Source organism: Cephus cinctus, unplaced genomic scaffold, assembly GCF_000341935.2.
Source record: "Cephus cinctus unplaced genomic scaffold, Ccin1 Ccin1_scaffold1583, whole genome shotgun sequence".
Taxonomy (NCBI): domain Eukaryota; kingdom Metazoa; phylum Arthropoda; class Insecta; order Hymenoptera; family Cephidae; genus Cephus; species Cephus cinctus.
The window spans coordinates 223,226-240,094 of record NW_014333889.1 but is presented as its reverse complement, the minus strand read 5'-3'; the positions used below and the strand labels follow the sequence as shown (position 1 = coordinate 240,094).

At 38.3% G+C, this 16,869-nt stretch overlaps 2 protein-coding genes across 6 annotated transcripts in view; one reads left to right on the top strand and one right to left on the bottom strand.

The window, feature by feature from the left end:
- LOC107273356 overlaps nt 1-16,869 on the top strand; it is a 36,152-nt gene that overhangs the window by 4,905 nt on the left and 14,378 nt on the right. The window contains exons 7-23 of one of the 2 annotated variants that reach the window (XM_015751461.2): nt 2,014-2,221; nt 2,302-5,511; nt 5,645-6,053; nt 6,131-8,818; nt 9,201-9,328; nt 9,424-9,641; nt 9,742-10,163; nt 11,430-11,502; nt 11,598-11,734; nt 12,644-12,690; nt 12,783-12,914; nt 13,203-13,556; nt 13,634-14,984; nt 15,058-15,208; nt 15,448-15,508; nt 15,590-15,999; nt 16,108-16,335. In XM_015751461.2, coding sequence (XP_015606947.1) covers nt 2,014-2,221; nt 2,302-5,511; nt 5,645-6,053; nt 6,131-6,669 — 4,366 coding nt within the window. In that variant the 3' untranslated portion in view covers nt 6,670-8,818; nt 9,201-9,328; nt 9,424-9,641; ... (9 more) ...; nt 15,590-15,999; nt 16,108-16,335. Of the gene's footprint in view, nt 1-2,013; nt 2,222-2,301; nt 5,512-5,644; nt 6,054-6,130; nt 9,071-9,200; nt 9,329-9,423; nt 9,642-9,741; nt 10,164-11,429; nt 11,503-11,597; nt 11,735-12,643; nt 12,691-12,782; nt 12,915-13,202; nt 13,557-13,633; nt 14,985-15,057; nt 15,209-15,447; nt 15,509-15,589; nt 16,000-16,107; nt 16,336-16,869 lie in introns of those variants that run through there. The other variant, XM_025090681.1, reaches the window with a different exon arrangement.
- The window catches only part of LOC107273365 (peptidyl-prolyl cis-trans isomerase), a 25,627-nt gene continuing 8,761 nt past the window's right edge, over nt 4-16,869 (bottom strand). For 2 of the 4 annotated variants that reach the window (XM_025090685.1, XM_015751480.2), the window contains exons 2-5: nt 995-1,188; nt 643-879; nt 283-559; nt 4-200 (exon numbers count right to left, since the gene is read on the bottom strand). In XM_025090685.1, the coding sequence (XP_024946453.1) occupies nt 45-200; nt 283-559; nt 643-879; nt 995-1,143 (819 nt within the window). In that variant the 5' untranslated portion in view covers nt 1,144-1,188 and the 3' untranslated portion in view covers nt 4-44. Of the gene's footprint in view, nt 201-282; nt 560-642; nt 880-994; nt 1,189-1,275; nt 1,495-1,567; nt 1,960-9,375; nt 9,473-16,869 lie in introns of those variants that run through there. The other 2 variants (XM_025090684.1, XM_015751482.2) reach the window with 2 other exon arrangements.

Below are 16,869 nucleotides of genomic sequence, written 5' to 3'. Positions count from 1 at the left end.
TAATTAAGATAAAACAATTGACTTTTTTATTTCATCAATAATCATTACATTGATTGTTGTTCTTCTTTCAATTCTATCATCTGTGAATCTTTGTTTTCAATCGACCATGTTAACGATTCTTTCCTTTCATCGAGTACACCGCATTTTCCTACGACGACAGTCTTCAATGGTTTTCCACTTTTCGCACCGAGTTCCTCAATCTGAAATGCAAGAGATTCACTCAAAATGTCATGCTATTGCTTTTGTCGGAACAAGGATGAGGGTTTATGTAATTAGTATTACTTTAAAAAGATTTCTTAGACCCTTTATCACTTTTCCAAACACGACTCTCTTTCCGTTCATTGTCCGAAGTTTTCTAAAAGTTAGATTGAATTTCGAATTGTTTGTGTGCTCTCCATTACTCCACATAGACAGCACGCCGGTTCTTGCATGTCTCAGGTTGAAGTTTTCATCTTGAAAAGTCTCGCCATAAATAGAAGTACCTCCAGTACCATTATATTTCGTGACGTCACCTCCCTGACACCAGTATCCAGGTAGTATGTTAAAGAATGAAGTCCCTCTGGAATGAGAAATATCGATAATTCTCATTTCGTTTAATTCTTAAATTTCAAAACATACGTATATTTAGAAAAATATTCTTACTTATAGGAGAGCCCATTGTGACCCCGACAAAAGGCTTCGAAGTTTGCGCACGTACGAGGCACAAAATCTGAGTAAAGTTCAAAAACTATTCGTCCTAGTTTTTCTTTGGTATTTTGTAATTCTATGTCAAAAAAGCATCGTGGTCGTGAGTGATTTTTTGCAGAGCTCAATTTTTTATCCACGACTATCGAATCGGTTTCTTTGACAATTCTTGGATCTTTCCATATTAGGGGATATCTGACAGGCAAAATTCAAATTTCAAAATTTTTTACTCATGTTTACCCAAAGGTAGGCTGTGTGGGTATTCGATAATGTCCTTGTTGGATGACTAATTTTCAAAATTTTTTCCTACCTGCTAACTTTTTCTAATGTAGTCTCGATTCGCTTCCAGTCACGTAAAAATTCTTTTCTCGAATAGATTGTTTCCCTTTTAGCAATAGCTCTTCGAATTTTCCTGTTGGCCTTCATTAGCTTCATATTTTCTGATTCTTGGTTATCCATTATTAACTTGTAAAAAATATCAGGATTCCAGCAATCCACTTTGCCCTAAAGATTGATATTGTATAGTAGATGAACCTGTCACTTTAGTTAACAATTAAACTGCGCCATTGGATGATTTAATTGTTCTATAACTTTTGTTCTGAAGATGATATTGATGTTCTTTATCAGGTCAAGATTTTCCTTATCTATCATCCGCATCCTATCTGCATCCTCGCAAAGCCGCTGAGATTTTAAAAATATTTCCGGTATAAATTTTGGCGGTTTATTGTCAATTTTTGGTTTAGCGCACATAACGTTGATACGATGTTCCACGTATATATTGTGATCCCTGCGCTCTTCAGCATCGTCAACCTTTATAGTCAAAGTTTTTGAATGTTTGCGTTTAATTTTTTAAAGCTTTTTTTTCAATGTTTTTAATTTCAACCTGGCCTGGCAGATAGCGGGATGGTGGTTCCCGTCCTAGAATTTTCAAAATCTTTTTCTTCCTCATTTTTCTTGTATTCTTTAATACTGAACTCTACACTTTTAATTTCACAAAATTATTACATCGAATTGGTTATGTTGAAATTTGATACATTTTTTGGAAGCTGTCTAACATCATGGATAGGATGATGCTCCTTTTTTTTGGATTTTCTGAAAAATCCTAGTCCGATTGACCGTTACAAAATGTAAAAAAAATATGTAAACAAACATTTCGTATTCTACAATAGCAATGCAAAAATTTGTGTGTGATAATATATTCTTTTTTTGGGGTAAGTAACGCATAAATTTGATCCTGTAGTACGTTCTCAAAGAATTTCAGTGTACATTGAGGAAGCTGTCATTTTAAAAAATTACTATAATATTTTCAAAAATATATTTTTTTCGCAGTTTGGGTAATAGCGTAAATAATGAGCTAACCAATAAGGTCAAAAGCTTGCGAATGGGAAACGGATTAACAGTACAGTCTGAAAAATGCAATGACAGATTGAATGTGAAAGATAATACAGTAACTTCAGATCAGATAACAATGATTTCCGGTCGTCCGGAACCAGTAGCAGAAATTCAGGAAAATTTCACAAATAATCAATTAGACGTAGTAAGTACATACGGTTATAAATAAAAAAGAATCTATAAAAACAACGTCAATCAATAATTAATGCTGATTAATTTTTCCAGTTCCAATCAGACGTAGTGATGCTACTTCGAAGTGATTACCACATGGTGGAAGAGACCTTAAAGAAGCACAACGTCGTCCTAGAGAACCTAACATCCAGGTTAAAGGACGAAGGCGCCGTTTCGCGTTATTTTAAGGAAAAGGAACTCAATGCGAGTGAAGAGGAATTAAATGAAATCGAAAAGGATTGCCGCTTCAAGGCGCTACAAGTGGAAGTGACGATACTACGTGAGAAATTAGCAACGAGAAGACAAGAAGACAATACGAAGACCTTGGAGGCTGTTGTACGTCTTAACCAAGAAAAATTAGATCTTCAGGCGACTATCAATGGTCTTAATCAGACGTTAGTTGAACATCGAATAGATCTGACAGAGTTACGTAAAGAAAATAACAGATGGCGCAGTGAATGGAATGTCATGAAGAACGACCTTGAGGCTCATATGGCGGAGGTAAATTATTTAACCAGAAGATCCGTGCCTAATGATCCTGCCGTTGTTAGAAAGATTACGAAACTCGAGGAACAGAATAAACATCTTCTTAGTAATTATCATAATCTTGCCAAGGACATGGAGTTGCAGAAAGTTCAGCATCGTAAACATCTTGAAGCTATGTTCAGGCAATTAATGGTTTCTGATACAGCTAAAGACGCGGGAAATTTGAATACGGAACGTAGTACAGTATTAAGAGCTTCTATCGCTTCTAACGACAGTATACAGCGAAGCAAAAGCGATCCTTTGTTTGAAACTAGAACAACTCAGGATACAACGTTGAAAATTCCTATTGAACATCGTGCTACTACTTCTGTTCAAGTGTCGAGTGCTTTTGAAGAAGATGGTAGTGATAATAAAGGAGATAAGGGTACCATGCCAGAATTTTTTAATAATGATCGGTCTACTTCAGTTACAGACATTAGTAACAGTTTTAGTTCTTTTGAAATTCCTGCTGGAAAAAAAGATGACGGGCAAATGATTTGCGAAATGAAACAAAATATAAAAGGTAGACAGGGTTGTATAATAGCATTGAGAAAAAATTTGACACAGTTCAAAGAGCCTGTACGGTTTGGTGTGAGTTGTAAAAATTTGGGAATTTTGTGTAATGCGAGGCAATTTAGCACAAAACGATTTTCCACACGAGTACGACCTGTACGAGGAAATTTCAAGAAGATTAATAAGTCTTGGGCTAAAGCAGAAACGTACAGTTCTTTTAAATCTAAACAACAGCGCAGATTTGGTTCCAAAAGAGTTTCAATGATCTGCGTAGACTCAAAATATGATTCTAAAAAGTTGAATCTTGAGAAGTATGTCCAAGAACAAATTCCAAACTGTGAAGAGAGTGATGAGAACTCAAAAAAAGTTTCACTAATAAATATTGTTGACGCTGTCAATACTGAGATTCCAAATAATACAAAAGTATCATGCGAAATACCAGTAGCTACAACATCACAATGTGAAATTTTTGAAAAAATGGAGTCTGCCAAAGAATTACTTTCTACACTTAAATTGAAATTTAATAAAGACAAAGAAATTATAAATAAATCTAAACAAACTGTTTCATCAGCTGAAGTGAATTTAAACATATGTCCTGAAAACATTGAGGTGTCGAGCGAACAAAGGGACAAAAATTCCAAAAATGCTCTCACAACTGCTATAGAGGATATTGTACAAGATTTTTCTGTTCTTTTGGGTTCTGACGATAGATCATTAAAATCCAACGTGTCAGAAGACGATGGAAATTTTCATTCTTTGAAAATGAACAAAGCCAATTCTTGCACAGAGACAACGGTAAAAGTATCATTGGCTCCAGTTATGGGTAAATTTGATGAGTTAATAACACTCCTACCAAAGGATGACAAAGATTCTAATTCGACTATCAAAACAGAATCGGATATTAAGGCAAACCCCGAAGACAATGATAAGGAAGAAAAACGAATTGAGGGCAAAAGTCAACAAGATGAAATGAAATCTTTAAAAGAAAACGAATCATTCGAATCTTCAAGTATGATAAAGAACTGTTCTCAATCAGTAAAAAAATCAATGGTCGACGTAGCAACAGGAAATGACATTCCTTTTCAATTTTTAAATGCTGCTGTGGTCACAGATTCTAAAACCCTTCCCATCACAGTTTCAATATCAGTAGGAAACGTATATCAAGAACTGGCCGAAAGCAATTCAATGAAAGATGCGACCTCTACTCTAGAAAAAAAGGAAAAATTACTTCCAGAATTCTTCACTGTCGAAAATAAAACACCTACGACTACAAGTAATGTAATTCAAAAAATGATTGAAACATCCGATAAATCAGTAGGAACTCCAGAAGTGACAGAATCATCAATGAAGATGAATCAAAATGATAGAATGATAAACGTTGACCAAATCCCATCGTCTTTATTAACTTCCAAAGCTCAGAAAAAGCCACTGTGTCCACCCACAGAAATAATGAACAAGATACTTAAAAAAACCGAGATACCCTTGATGCTAAAAACCTCAAAAAACACACAACCCCTATACAAATCTACAGAACTTCCCAAAAAGTCAACAACGATAAAAGTACAACGCATTACAAAAAAAAGCTTAAGAATGACACGCAAAGGACAAACCCTTCCGCAGTTTCGTGATATTCCCAAATTACTCGAAAGAAATCTAGAAGATCAGCGTCTGTGTCCAAAATTAATTCGACTCCCAAAATACACAGACAAGAAAAAAAGTCGCACAGTAAGATTCAATCCACATATTAATTCCTCCAGCAGAGAATCTTTATACAACCTTGAAGAGATACATGGGTCGAAGAAGGAAGAATTCATTCAAGGCGCCAGACTGTTCACGACCTCCGCCAAGACGCAGAAGAGCATCGCAACGGAAATGACGGAAGAAGAGCAACAGGAAGTTTCAAAAGACATGAGCAAGGCTTATAAAATATCCTTAGATAAATGTAATATCTATGGAACCAATTATGCTGTGATGACGATGCGAAATGGCGAATCTGGTGTACCAGTTATCCTAATAGGTGGTGGTCCTGCTGATCGTGCAGGACCAGGCATTAAAACACCCACTATACCGTGTCCTCTTCATCAGGAGGAAAAAATAGCTGATGCGCAAAATGATTATAATTTAACTTCAAAGACACCCTATAGATACCAGGAATATTTTCAGTATGAAAATACGAATTCCTTTGGGAAGACTTTCCCGGATGCTTCTACTTCAGACGGAAGTGAGGTGTGTCCTTTTGGATATTTTAGAATTCACTGAAACTGTATAAATACTGAATTATGAATATATTAATGTTATACGAACAATATAATGACTGATATAAAAGCATGTATCAATGTATTGTTTTATTGTCTTGTAGTTTAACAAATGTTCACGTGTTCAACAGATTGATCGGTTGGTGGATCTATTGACTCTACAGCACGGTTCGTCTTGTCAGGATTTGTCAAAATTTTCTGAGAACGTTCGCAGGATACGGGACATATTGGAGAATCGTAATTGTCGCTCAAAGTATTCCAGGATCGGTCATCAGGATCAACCGATAAAATCAGAAATAAAACCTTTAACAGAATCCATTGAGCGAGTAACAGCAATATTTGATGATCTCGAGACACTGCAACGTACTGACGTACAGTTTCATGATGATTTCAAAAAATGTGATGGTCCCGATCTAATAATTGATAATGATGAGATGATTGAACCAATAAAAGCTGAGCTGAACACTTGTGAAAAGGATAAACAATTTCCTACAAAGAACAAAGTAGTAACAGGTAACTGTTGTTTGTATTGTACTGTTGTTTATACTGTGCTCAGATTTATAAGTAATTTTTGACAATTTCTTTGACAGGTGTTCGAGATCAATCATCAATCAGGCAATGCAGAAGGAATCTTCGTAGATCAATAATCATGGATTTTCCATATGAAAAAATTCAGATGAACAGAGATGAACATCTTAAGAGATTGGAAATTGCTATGGCCAAAGCGAGGACGTCAGGTTCACCAGGTACCAATCAGTGTTCACCGACTGAACAATCAAGATTGAAAAACGACAACATAGCTTCATTTCCAAACAGTAAGAGAACTGTTGAATTCAAACGATCCCGATCTTTGGACGCCCAGAAGCCTGCAGGAAATGGGTCCAGAGTGTTTAAGACAGTTTTGGATGCTGCAATGTTCAGCAAGGATTGTGCAACGTCTTCACGTTTATCTGGCAGCTGTTTCCAAGGAGCCAAGAATAGAGACTTTCTTCCAAGAAAGACATTATCCTTGAAACAAAATCCCATAGATTGTGCCTCAGAATATTTGACAAGAAAATTATTGAGCAGGCAATTATATAATACAACAGGACGAAGGAGAGTCTCAACCTCAGTGCCCAGGCTATCATAAGTTCTCCAAAAAGCAACGAGAGAAAAATCCCTAAAATTTTTCCAAAAGAAATATACAATCCTGCCTATATGCGGCTGTGTCTGCACTGATCATCAGCCTCAATTTCGAACCCTAGCTCCGTCTACAGCCTCCGTAACAGAGATTCTTTATCTCATGAAAATAATGATGATTTGTTATCAAAACAGGAAATGGCATCAATAAATAAATACATCTCTACAAAGGACATTAAGAGAAAGCACATTCATTCTTCGTTTAAGATTTTTCTTCCGGGGCGAACGGTGGGAAGAAAGAAAAAAGGGACAGTAGGTTGAAACGAGAGCCGAAAAGCCATCATTGGCAGAAACCGGTAGACGCCATTTCGTTCCGTCCGGCTCTTTAAGATTTCCAAGCTCGATGTCCCTTTATTTCGTTGGCATCCTTGGCGGGTGCCACGGGAATGATGAAAAATAGGGAGCAAGGTCTTGCTTTCTACTTCATCTTTCAGCCCCCGTAGCTCGCACAAGATTATTAATATGTTTGTCCTCGGGCGAGCGTCCCCTAATGACGTCATCAATTACCTTAATCACCACTAACCCAGGTGAAGGCTGATATACTCATCTCGGTGGTCCATTTATATTTAGAATGCAAATTTTCTCGGTTGTTCCTTTTTTTTTATCTTCTTGCCTCCTTGCTTTCCTTTGCTTTCGTTTTCGTTTTCTCTTTTCATGCAAACACAGCCAATCGACAAACCCCCAACCCTTACTTGTCTCTTCCCCTCTGACCCTCCTACGACCCCGTACGCACAGCTGCGTTTATGCTAATGATTTTAGCCCCATGAAGGAAATACGTAATTTTGGGATTAATGGAAAAAAAAAAATTGAGGTGTCACTTTTACATTTTTTTTTAAATTTTGTAACTTACCACTAGTGTGACGAAGACACTGTAATAGACTATTACGTGCGTAAGAGGGAGATAAACGAAGGAACGATCACATCAGAAATTTCATATTGTATAACCAAAAGTCAGAGAAGCCAGCTTGCTTTAGATTTTACGAATTTTCTGTACCATCCGTAAGTGCGAAAGAGACATACCTATAGAGATCTGTGTGAGTCAGAGAGACACACGTATACTAAAACCTCGAAACCCGTTGCTTTCCCTTATACCGAATAAACATGGCAATTATTTGAAAAGGTATACGAACTGGGTTGACTTTCTTTTTTCTTCAAGAAACAATCCTCTTTGATACTAGCTTAGCCAATGTAGTATTTTTATTCCTTATTGTTCTTTGGTTTTACATAAGTATAATGGTTATCCGAATTCCCCTGTTCAACATTCTTCGAAAAGACCCTTACCGCCGTATGGTCCACTGCATGTGGAATCCTTATCCAGCATTTTCCGGATATCTGTATATGGTTATAGGTATGTACATATGTACTATATATTTCTGTTATACGTAGCTGCGGTAAACTAGATACGCATAAGCTTTGCTTTCAGACCCTGTGTCCAGAACGACCTTCACCCTTTGACCCATTTCTAACGTCATCCCTTACCTACATCGCTTGCGTCGTAAAAATTACGAGTAACGTCAACCGGTACGAAAGAGTAAAACACGTTACATTTTGACATTAATGACTTTATTTATTCGTTGTCGGAATCGACAATTGCAATACATTATGGGTTATGCGTATATGGGTTAAATATACAATCGTGTCGCACAGTGTGTGGGTTCGCACAGCCGGGCTTCCGGGATCGTCATTGTTCATGCAAACAATCATTGGGTAACGCCATGTTGGAATATTTCGAAAGAAATCGATAAATTGACTACTAAAATATTTCGATAAAATCACTACTGACGTATGCACATCATACAAATTACTTTTACTCAATTACAGTGCAGTCAGGAAAATAAGAAAAACAGGACAAAAAATGAGGGTAAAAAATATTCGGCTAGTGCACCCCTTTTTATATAGCAAGCAGTACCCTCTGTCACGGTACTGCCCGGCAAGTGCTGCCTCCTGCGACAAAAGTTTCAACTTCTAATACCTCTGAATATTCCTCACACAGTTCGTATTGTTAGTATCTGTCACTTTGACTGGCTGGTGGAAGATGCATTACCTGGCGCATCTCCTCATTGTAGGAGGCAGTGATAAGGAAAAGAAGAAAAAAGAAGGTGCATTACCAGTTATTGGCACGTTTCCTTAATGGGAATAAGTCAAAAGGGACAAAAAGACGGAGGACGCATTGTTTCGTAATTTGCAAACTTGCCGATTATTCATTTTGAAAATTTGTGATGACAATGCACTTGAAGTCAAATTTAATAAAAAAATCGACGCGATTACGTGAAAAACGGTCGCGCGATTACGGTCAAATGACACGTGAAAATGCACATTGACGAAAAAGCGTAAACGACGATGGCAGACTTTAAAAAAAAAAAGAGCAGAAAGGATTATTATAATTGTTATACAAAATTTCTTAAACGCAATGTTTGTATAGTCCGTAATGGTAGATTATTTGTCTTGTGTCATGCATTAGTGCTTTTATATTGGCCATAGGAAAATTCGTATGTCTGGAAATACTGCAATGGCGATGCGAAACGCAGCCTCGGTGTTTGGGTTAAGACGATGAATAATTCACGGGAGTAAATTAGTTTTTTGTTTCAACCACTGAGCTGCAACTTATGGTAATAATAGAAAAATTCTACACTATAAAGAAATAGAAGCTTCCGACCTGACAATTATTTTTCTTTCCATCACTTTTTTATTTCACTCTTTTCAGCCGACATCAGCGTTGAAGTGGATTCTACTCGAAACACTAACGGCAAATGGCCGCCTCTGCCTGTCGTTCTTAATCATGACTATACGTATAGGCGAACCTGTTGCATCGAGGATAAAATTAGCAGCGTTCAACAAGCATTGCCTACATGTGTATCTAAACGTAAATCTTCATCCTAACAAAGTTGCCCGTCTGTTAAAATGTACGAAGTCAATAATAAGGTAATATCACGTTTCTCAGTTCAAACAAATTTCGAATAACTAAACTGTCTATAAGAAAATAATAATTTTAGTATAATGCTGTATCATTCTTTTTATCCAGACAACTCGACTGCAATATCTTTACGACGATGTCACCGCTGGCGACATCAAAGACGCTGACGTAAAACCGGAAACAGCTTTCAGATCCAGGCCAAATACACTCTCGTGTTACTCACGCATGCCAGATATACTCTGCATCCACAGACATCGATACCTGCATATAATATAGATATACATAACATAACGGAAGAAAGAAAAGTCAGAAAAGACTAAACTGAGAAAGAGATTCTGTGTTGTCACCCTCGGGGAGTATCCCTTTTGCCAATGTATGCACCGACTAACCTAGGAGCACATCGGATATATTTGCATACCGCATAGGAAACGAAAGAAATGGCAGACGGAAGTCAAGAAGAAAAACAAGTATAAAAGAATATTAAAGCAAGAAACGTGAAAAGAAATCTTAAGAAACAAATAACGCAACTGGTGAATGTTATTAGTTTATAATATTGTTTTCATAGAGTATCGGTAGGTTACTACGAACTTGTAAGACATTTTTTTAGTTAACAAAATTAAAGCTCTGTACGCACTGTATTGCCGTATCGAGGTGCGTTACGTGAAGGCAACAAGCGCGTTGCAGGGCTAATAAAGATTTTGTCGCAGTGCGAGCTGTGGGTAGGTAGGTAGGTACTAGGGTGAGTGGGTGGGTAGGTAGGTAGGTAGGTTGGTAGGTGGGTGAGTGAGTTTGCTTATCGATCTACAGCCTGCAACCTGTGGAACCTACCATCCGGTGAGCTTGCGAGATACGGCATAGATACACCCTGATACAAAGGTTAGAACCTAGAGCACGTCCACTGGGATAAACTTGTGACAGTTTAAGAACACATTTTTCGTGACTTTTATGTTACATTGACCATAAAACGTATGTACCTACAGAGTCATTAGTATAACGAGATTGATATGAATTAAATGGATTAAAGTCTTTTTCAATTCGCTTAATTAATTCACGTTTAATCACGACGTAACAATTCAACTGTATATCGAGTGAACGCAGCCTTAAAGGGATACTCCGTCATTATGCGAATTATAAATATCGTTAAATCGATTTTCTAACAGATATTTCTGATCCACGAATAGCCTTCGTTGTTGCGTGTGTAATAAATAATGTCAATCAACGAAATTTATAGAAGCTTTACTTATAGCATATGTATGTACAGGGTCGTGTCTTTATTGACAAATTTATAAATAACCTTTCCGTCTCTGAATGTTATTTTTGTATCTTTTTGTTTGATTCTGTACCAAGGAATTTCGTTATATTATTCAATTGTTATTTTTTCGTAAGATTAAATTTAGGTGAAGAGCTGGAGGGTCATGTGGTCGTAGTTGACAGCATCCCATGCGTATGTACGCAGGACATGGGCATGTGGTTTTACATGATGAACTAACAGGCGTAATTACGTTAGTCGTACCTATATTGAGCTACGACTTTATTATGTCATTGTATAACGGTATGAATAGGGATGATACTATAGTGTATTAATTATCATACAAATATAAATACGTACCCAAAGACTATACAGTGCGTACAAAGTGGTATGACAGTATACTTTTGAATTCTTGTTTTCTTGTGACTAATTAAATTGTGAGTAATTATAGGTGGAATACTAGAAGCGTTAACGCTTTCGGTGTATCTATTTGAATTTCCAGGAAGCACAATATTATTCCATGTACATACTAATTGTAATTTCCTAGTAATACACGTCATGCCAATGTAACAGAGTTGTTATATTCTGTTTTCTGGAATATCTTGAGTGATAAATAATTGGTAATTTTATTCGCTATTAGATGTTATGTTTCGCGGTCAGATTGTAACAAGCGTTTTATTTAAATCTGTTGCCGGTTTTCACCGCGTGGCAGCAGTACGATCGAGAACGTTACGATCCAAGATGGCGGAATAATGGATCTGCCCGAACCTTTAATCGGATGTTTATTACGTCGATCATGTTTTTGGTGTCTTCTCAAGACTGGTTGAAGTCAAGCGTCCTCTTGGATAACAAGTAAGTCTGCGACGATTCGTTATTTTGTTATAACCTTCAAAGCTACTATTCTGTCAGCTATATTACATAAAACCTAGGCGAACGTAAACAGCGCGATGACGTTGAGAGAAAATCAGTTGCACAATTGTTCTCTCGACTGTTTTGCACTATTTTTGCAAAGTATATCAATTCTCTTACATTTTCCTTCGATCGCTGAACTCAAACTTCAGAACTATCTATAGCTCGAATATGACCTATGAAGACTATTGGTATTCTGACATATCAATTAAGGTATTACTACGGTAAACTCAAAACCGCGTAATCGAGCTGAAATTTGTTTTACGTCTAATTTGTATAGCAGTACATCTCTACAAATTTTTAACACGATTCACTCATCCATTTCCGAGTATTTCCGAGTTAAAGTCAGGACTCGTAACACGTATTCCCTATACCTGGCCAATAAAACGCGCATGGTTTTTTTTATTGCATTTGACTCGTCCGCGTGATTCCGACGAAAAACTAGTATATGGCAAAGGAAAAAATTAGGAATTTTTTAGATTTTTAATCAAAACTTTTTACTCATAGGATTTATTCATAGACATGAAAGAAGTTCGATATTTATTACGTTCGATATTTGTTACGGCAACATTGCGTTTGAGACTGTATTCGGTGTATATACGTATACAATACTACATCCAATGTACATTAGTGTGCGCCTATCGATGCAGGGATGGGCGTGTGGTGAGTGAACTGTACCAGTTCAAAAGTTGACGCTGGATTGTTCAAATCTTACATTGAAAATTTTGTCATTTTTCGGTCCGTAGTAATACCTTAAGGAAGATAAATTATATCCCTTCGTGAGGTGATTAATATTTTAATATAATAATATGGAGCATATAATTTGCATCTGACGTTATATCCTCTACGTAGATTCTCCATCTCGCTATGCTTAGAACGGACTGTGGAGAAGCCTTAAGGTACGCTCGATTCTCGGCTGCTTCTTGCCTTACATACAGTTGGTATTGCACGTATATACATATCTATACCTGTCGTCATTCTTGCCTTCTAGGTCTACCTTTTAATTCATGATCATCGATCGTCGTTTAAAAGTCTACTTAAAAGTGTCCCTCCAGGATACAGACATAAGGAAAGGAAGGAAGGAAGAAAAAGTGTCCCTCCGACTTACATCTTTGGCTAAAGAGTACATTCTTTATCTCTATATATTCTAAAAAAAGTATTCGCGTAATAGGAGTCAAATCAATGCTACTTCAAAGGACCCTGTGACGCATTAATTACGCACAGCTATTTTCGTTTTCTCAGTCCCTCTTTATATCCGCCTCTTTAGTCGCTAACGAGATTTATCGTGCGTTTAATATTTCAATAAATAAAAGTGAAAACGCTTTGAATTGTGAAAGGCAGTGAATTGTCTTAACTGAGTAACTTCTTTTCCTTCTTTTCCTCTCTTATTCTTTTTGTTGTCACTCCGCAGAGATTCCGTCGAGCCAGAGAGTCCTCGTCGCCGATAAGTACCAAAACAAGAGCCAAGTCCAGGCACAATGGCGTCCCGTGCCACCTTCTGATCCTATATTAGACGTTGCATCCAGTTGGCCTTTTCATTATTTACAATGGAGAAGAAAGTGTGACGGGATCGATTACCGACTTCAATGCGGAAGTACAAGAACTATATTCTCTTCCATCCCGTTTGTGAGGATAATTGAAAGGAGCCATTTCACATCCCAGACTGTTATTCTAAAGGGATACTGAATGAAAGTTCTGGAAATAGATCCGGTTCGAATGGTGGATTCTAACCTACAGATATACTCAAGAAATTTCTGGATTCAAGGTATTATATGTTTCACGTCGCTCATAATTAATTCCTTATGCTTTCGCTAAACTATTCTTTTCTTCCTTTTTTCGTAGGGTGCACGACGAGAACAATTGAAATTTTGGCTGTTAACGCTTTTCAAAAGCGTTAAAGGACTGTAGCAACGTTGACGGGATCAGTCTTTGTACAGAAATGGGTAGGATCTTGTAGACAATGCAGAATCCTGTCATTGTCTATTTTTCAAGGAGAATTCCTTGAGAGTAATCCCGAGGAAAGGTCACATTGAATATTGTCAAGCTATCTTAAATCCCTCCCACCTCTTGGAAGCCCCTTGGTGTTAAAAGTAAAGGGAGTTAGTGTCGCCTGTAACAGAAGCAAATGAGACACGTGGCCAGCATCACCGGTATCCAGTAACAGTTAGCTGAGAAGGCCAGGACTTTAATGGGTATCAGAAGAGTGGTTTGTTGCTGCTCGCTAAGGAGCACGAGGGTGATAGGGTCGAGGATGGGAATATCTGTGGAGGGTATGGTCTGTAGAAACAGGTGATGGTGGTGGAGACATCTGTATATGTCGCCAGGTTGGTGAGAGAGGTCGTATAAGAGAGAGAAGGAGAAGTAGATGCCGTATTGGAAAAAGGGAGTGAGAGCGAGAGTGTAAGAAGGGGATGGAATAACGAAGAGATGGTAAAAACGGGCTGTGGATTTCTTGGATGGCGAAAATTTTTCGGCGCGGAGCCTTTTTACGATTCTTACCCCTCCGAAGAGTTGACGTCATAGAATCCGTAAGGGGCGCGGTCCGCCATATTGATTCAATCCCTACCCCCACGGCGCGTAGAGGGAGCTCCGTTCCATTCACAAACACGTCCCGCCAGCTGCGCACCTCCCTTCGCCTCCCGAGGAAGTTTCTGCCACTTCTCCCCGGTCCTTCCCACTTACCCTTGTGGATGGGCTTGGCGGGGGATCCTCGCGTGAAAAGGGGTTGTTCAGGGAAACGTAACAGCGAAAAATATCCACAAAGGGGTTGCTGCCGGCTGACACCACCAACACAACTGTCGTCACTCTTCGATCTTTCCCGAATCTCTCAATGGCCGGTATGGCCACCTTTATGTGTATATACTGTTGTATATACTAAACCCCCCCCCCCTCATACCAGCTACCCTTCCATCGAATACTTTACCACCACCCTCTTCACCCTTTCATGCTTTGTATCCATCATCTTGCTATTATTTCCATACAAATCGTAATGCACAGTTTCCCTTATTTACTAAAGTATGACACTTGTCCTAGGGATTTTGTTTCTTTTTTTTTTGTTTTCTCTTTCTTCACCACGCAGTGTAACATTCTATCTACTTAAACCCTACGTTCTTGTCTGTCTTAGGCCAAGAGTTCAGCGAAATTATAATTTTCAATTTCCACATGAAACTTACCTGGGACGACGACGTTAATGGTATGTCTGCTCTTTGTTCCTCTTATACGTAACACGGGCTAAAGTCTTGATCTTTTACATGTTTTCCTTGTAGACGCATGATGCGACGTCCGGACTTTTATAAAACCCAGGAACAACGGCGGAATCTTGGGTCTGACGTAGTAGTCGACCTTGACGGAGTAGGAGCGTTCGAATCATACATGCTGCGTGGGCGTATCAATGGACTTGGCCTGTCAATTTTTCGAGTGAGATTTACTATGCGTACAGCGCTTTGGCATAATAAACAAGAAACGCTTCAACTCATTCTGTTACTCTTATCTGCTATTTGTGCGGAGTGGCATCCGGATAAAATGAATAGTGACTGAACAAGATCGTTGAGTGATCTTATTTTATCTTTATTTATATAATCGCATCGCCCTTGTACTCGTTACATCTTATTTGGCTACTTTTATTTCTGATTTAATATTTTTAATTTTACTCACAGTCATCAGATATGGATTTCACTCTTGGCATTAATAATTTGTCATGATTCAAGGTTAAGCTTGGTACGTAACATTGTATTTTACACAATTTCGAGCCGTAGAATAAATGAATGAAACTTCAAACCCTTATTACGACGTCACCAGCATCCCCATTGTTCTAGCTTATCTTGAAACCATCCATTGGCTAGCGTCTTCGTCTGAGTATACTCGGACCCTATCGTTTTCTGAATGGCCGGTGAGCCTCTGGCGATCCTTTGACCCAGGCCGAAAGTCGAGGATGGAATAAATTTGAATTTCCCGCCGAAGGATCCCCCTGGGAGCTTGTGGCCTCCTCGTCCTTTCACGATGCGAAGAACCAATAAAGGGTAACCATCGATTTTTCAAGAGAGAAAAAGAAGCAAAATAAGAGGAATCAAGAAAAACTAAACAATGCATCCACCGATGAATTCAGTGCGCAAGATAAATTCGTCTATCGTTACTCCCTAAGTGGGGATGGTTGTGCAATGCTTTAGTTTCAGTCTCTAAAATATCCTAGACTCACACCTCGTCTCAAGGTATTACTTTTATCGCTTAACTCACACACCCTGTAAAGTTCCTCGTCCGCACACTCTTCCTACAAAAGTATTTATTCCCATCACTCATGTGGTTACTTCTACTTGCAGGATTTTCCTCGGGCTCAACCCTTTCGCTGTTCATCTTTAAACTTCAAATTTCGCAGCCACTTTAAGCCCAAGAACAAGTCACTTTAAGAGCCCTCTGTATATATTCATCGGCAAGGGGTGACATAAACTAATACCGCTTCATGACGACGACCCCGTATTATATATTTACAAAGTATATATACACATATATATTTGGTACCTGGGACAAGCAGATAATTACATACCATAGTTAAGTATACCGTCGTGGTTCCTATTTGGCTTATACTACAGCGTAGGTAGGTAGGTACGCGTGTACCCAGTTGGCCCGGGAAGTGGCGATAGGGTTGTTAAGGGTAAAGGGGTCGAAGGGTGCAAAAAGCGATTGCCTGTCAGGAGCTAATAAAACCGCGAGGGACCCCGGGAAAATAGGGGATGTTCCTTCGTATCAGAGAGCACTGTGTATGCGCTTCGGTATAATCCACAACATTTTTTTCTTGCCCGTCCCCACCCGTTATTCTTTGTCCTTTATCTTTACGATATTATAATTGTCAGAACGTCCTATTTCTTGTCCAACTCACCCTCGCCTACCCGGTCACGCTCAAAAGAATATAAAGCGTAGTAGGCGATTGAAAATAAAAAGAAAAACGAGAACCCTGTAAATCGTGGCGTACAAAAATGGCGGAATTTTTATTTTATCGCAAGATAAGCTTCTCGTGTTATCTTTATCCTTGGTATATCGCCAAGCGAAATAATAGCTGAGCTCTAGATTTTTTTTTTTTTTTT